Raw genomic sequence first — 4,241 nt, 5'->3', positions numbered from 1 at the left:
TCTCTGTGACCACTCAGGCCTCATTTGCTTCAGAAATTACCAATTTTGAGGCAGAGAATGCACTCAAGAGCAATGGAGTCTGACTGAATTTGACCATTAGGACTTCTAATCCAACAACTGAGGAACTTATCTGCTCCTAGCAGGGTGGTGACAGCCATAGAACAAAGAAGAGGCCACATCTCACACTGAGCATAGGCTCTAGACACCACAGCACCAATCACACCCTCTATCAAGAGGATTATAGCCAGCACACCGAAGAGCTGTGGTTGCCATCCATACTAAAACTAGTTCTTGCACCAAAAATATTGGACACACACCGTCTACATAAGGATGCTCCCATATAAAAACACCCTACAAGACCACTGTAGATAACTGTTTCTTCTAAATTCATTGAGACAAAGTAAAATGGAAAAGCAGAGGAACCAGTTCCAATTAGTAGAATAAGAGAAATCCCCTGAGAAAACAAATAATGAAACAGACCTCACCAGTCTATTATACTCTGAGTTCAAAAGAAAGTAATTTTTTTTTGTCTTTTGTCTTTTTAGGGCCACACCCATGGCATATGGAGGTTCCTAAGCTAGAGGTCTAAATGGAGCTGTTGCCACTGGCCTATGCCAGAGCCACAGCAATGCCAGATATGAGCCATATCTGCAAACTACCCCACAGATCATGGCAATGCTGGATCCTTAACCCACTGAGTGAGGCCAGGGATTGAACCTGCAACCTCATGGTTCCTAGTCGGATTTGTTTCTACTGTGCCATAATGGGAACTCCAAAAGAAAGTAGTAAGAATTCTAAAGGAATGAAAAAACATTGATATAAATGCAGATCACTGTAACAAGGAACTAGAAACTGTAAAGATGATCCAATCAAAGAGAGACAATTCAATCACCAAGATAAAAACAAACCTAGATGCAATGAATAGCAGACTAAATGACACATAAGAATGTGTAAGTGATCTAGAAGACAAAATTATGGAAATCACCTAATCAGAACGAGTAGACAGAAAGACAAATTGAAAAAAAAAAGAAACATGTAAGATTTGTGGAATATAAAGTGTGTCAGAGGAAGAGACAGAGAAAAGAGGATTGAAAAAATTTTTTAAAGAAATTAAGGGTAAGAAGTTCTCAAACCTGAAGAAGATAACAGACATCCAGTGACAGGAAGCAGAGAGGTCTCCCAAACAATATGAGCCAAAACAGACTCACATCAAGACATCATCATAAAATGACAAAAATTAGAGGAAAACAGGATTCAAAAGGTAGCAATGTAAAAAGAGAGGGTTTTTGTTGTTGCTGCTCTTGTTTTTTAACAAGGAAACCCTTTCAAGGCTATCAGCTGATTTCCCTGCAGAAACTTTACAGACCAGAAGGGAGTGACCTGATATATTCAAAGTCATTAAAGGGAAAAACCTGTAAACTAGGATCCTTTATCCAGCAAGATTATCATTTAGAATAGAACGATAGATAATTTCTCAAACAAGCAAAAACTAAAAGAATTCAGCAATACTAAGCCTATCCTAAAAGAAATATTGAAGAGTCTTCTCTAAATAGAAAACAAGAATCTATAGGAAAGGAACAATCACAATAGGAATGGCAAATATATAAAAGGATTGAAAGTCACTTAAATAAGCCATTACAGAGATTTTAAAAACAACCAAAAATTTTTGTGGAAGTAAAACAGAAACAGACTCACAGATTAGAAATCAAACATGTGGTCATCAAAGGGAAAAGGGAGAAGGAAGGATGAATTAATAGTATAGTATTAACAGAAAGGAACTATCATATTAAAAAAATAAGCAAAAAAATTTACTATACAGGGAACTGCATTTAATATCTTATAAGAATCCATTAAAAGAATCTGAAAAAACATACAGGTGAATCACTGCTGCACACTTGAAACCAACACTATATTGTAAACAACTATACTTAAAAAAAAAAGGTTAAAAGATGTTAACTGAATATGCTAAGAAAATTTTTTTGGTGAATTGATTATAACTACAATTAACAGTAAAAGAATAAGCATGAAGATGTAAAATAGGACATTAAAATCACAACATGTGCAGAAGGGGAGTTTAAAAATGTATATTTTTAAAAATGCATTTGAGCTTCTATGATCATTAGATTAAAGCAAATAGAGGTAGTTATGGGTTGATATACTTGAGTTCCATGGTAACCACAAATCAAAACATACAACAGGATTGCAAAAACCAACAAGAAAGGAACTCAAGCATATTACAAAAGAAAATTACTAAACCGCAAAAGAAAAAACAAAGAGAAAAAATGAACAAAGAAGAACTACAAAAACAACTGGAAACAAACAAAAAGGAAATAAGTATATTATGAATAATTACTTTAAATGCCAGTGGACTAAAAACTGCAACCAAAAGACATAGAGTATATGATTGGATTAAAAAAACCAAAAAAACAAAAACCAAAGCCTTCAACATGCTGCCTAGACTTCAGGGCAAAAACACAGACTGAAAGTAAGTGAAAGGAAAAAGATTTCATCCAAATGGAAATGACAAGAGAGTAGGGGTAGCAACACTCGTACCAGACAAAATAGACTTTAAGACCAAGTCCATGAGAACGACAAAAAGGACATTATATAATGGTAAAGAGATCAATACAAGAATAAGATTTTTTACTTGTTAACATATATTCACTTGATACAGAAGCAGCTAAATATATAAAGCACATACAAACAGACTTAAAGGGAAAAATGAACAATAATATAATAATAGTGTGAGGCTTTAAAAACATATAGACATCAATGGTCATCAATGTTCTCATCCAAACAGAAAATCAGTAGGGTATTATAAGTCGTAAATGACATGACAGACCAGTTGGATTTGATTGATATCTATAGGACACCACATCCATAAAACCAAAGTACGCATTCTTTTCAATTGCACATGGACTGCTCTATAGGATAGACAATATACTGTCAGAAAACAAGCCTCAACGCATTGAAGAGGATACAAATTATTTCATACAACTTTTCTGACCACGATGGTATGAAACAAGAAATCCACTGCAGAAATAAAAATGGGAAAAGGACAAACATGTGGAGACTGAACAACATGCCACTAAAAACCCAATGATGGTCCCCAGTCACTGAGCTGCCCCTGAGGACGCAGCAACCTCCCCCTTGAGCCCCTTTGCTTCCCAACACTCCTTACCCCCTGCCCGCCTTCTCCCGCTGCTGCCTTCCGTGGGCTGTTTCCACCAAGGCAAAGGAATCCTATCCTATGCCCGCTATTCAGAACCTCCACTCTTTCGACCCCTTTGCTGATGCAAGTAAGGGTGATGATCTGCTTCCTGCTGGCACTGAGGATTATATCCATATAAGAATTCAACAGAGAAATGGCAGGAAAACCCTTACTACTGGCCAAGGGCTTGCTGATGATTACGATAAAAAGAAACTAGTGAAGGCGTTTAAGAAGAAATTTGCCTGCAATGGTACTGTAATTGAGCATCCAGAATATGGAGAAGTAATTCAGCTACAGAGTGACCAGTGCAAGAACATATGCCAGTTCCTTTTAGAGATTGGACTGGCTAAGGATGACCAGCTGAAGACTCATGGGTTTTAAGTGCTTTTGGCTCACTGAAGCTTAAGTGAGGATTTCCTTGCAATGAGTAGAATTTCCCTTCTGTCACTTGTCACAAGTTTAAAAACCTCACAGCTTGTATAATGTAACCATTTGGGGTCTGCTTTTAACTTGGACTAGTGTAACTCCTTCATGCAAAAAACTGAAAAGAGCCATGCTGTCTAGTCTGGAAGTCCCTCATTTAAACAGAGGTCAAGCAGCAGGCACCTGGCAGTGTCCAGCCTGAAACAAAGCAATAAGGTGATGTTTCAGCCAAGTCCAGAGCCCCAAGATCACAGATGGCTATGTCTGTCCAGAAGCTCCTAAGCAAGTCCTCTCCAGAGTTTCCTGCCCTAAGAGAATGTCACCACCTGAACAGCCCTCAGTGAAGCTGAGCGGAGGATGGGGTAAGGCAGCTGTACTGCTAGAGGGAGGCTGTGGCCATCAGGGCAAGATCCTCTGGCGTCTCCAATGTGACCAGGTGGGCAGAGCTTAGAACAGAGGTGATAGGACATCTTGCTTGCCACCAAGGTCTTTTTGACCAGACATATACTAGTTAATGTCCAAATAGAATGTGAGGCCAACCTACTATCAGAGATAAACTTTTGACAAGGGAACAAGTTACAAACTGATTATTAGTTCATGTAGCTGT

The 4,241-nt window shown here is 37.9% G+C and overlaps 1 protein-coding gene across 1 annotated transcript; it reads left to right on the top strand.

Moving 5' to 3' along the window:
• The first annotated feature begins 3,250 nt into the window (after positions 1 to 3,250).
• On the top strand, positions 3,251 to 3,766 carry LOC125113451 (eukaryotic translation initiation factor 1-like). Its single transcript, XM_047756176.1, has one exon. The coding sequence runs from the start codon at positions 3,251 to 3,253 to the stop codon at positions 3,590 to 3,592; it is 342 nt and encodes a 113-aa protein (XP_047612132.1). The 3' UTR covers positions 3,593 to 3,766.
• Positions 3,767 to 4,241: the final 475 nt, after the last annotated feature.

This window comes from Phacochoerus africanus, chromosome 1 (genome assembly GCF_016906955.1).
Source record: "Phacochoerus africanus isolate WHEZ1 chromosome 1, ROS_Pafr_v1, whole genome shotgun sequence".
Classification (NCBI taxonomy): domain Eukaryota; kingdom Metazoa; phylum Chordata; class Mammalia; order Artiodactyla; family Suidae; genus Phacochoerus; species Phacochoerus africanus.
Note: the sequence above shows the minus strand (reverse complement) of the source record. Positions and strands in the feature narration are given on the sequence as shown.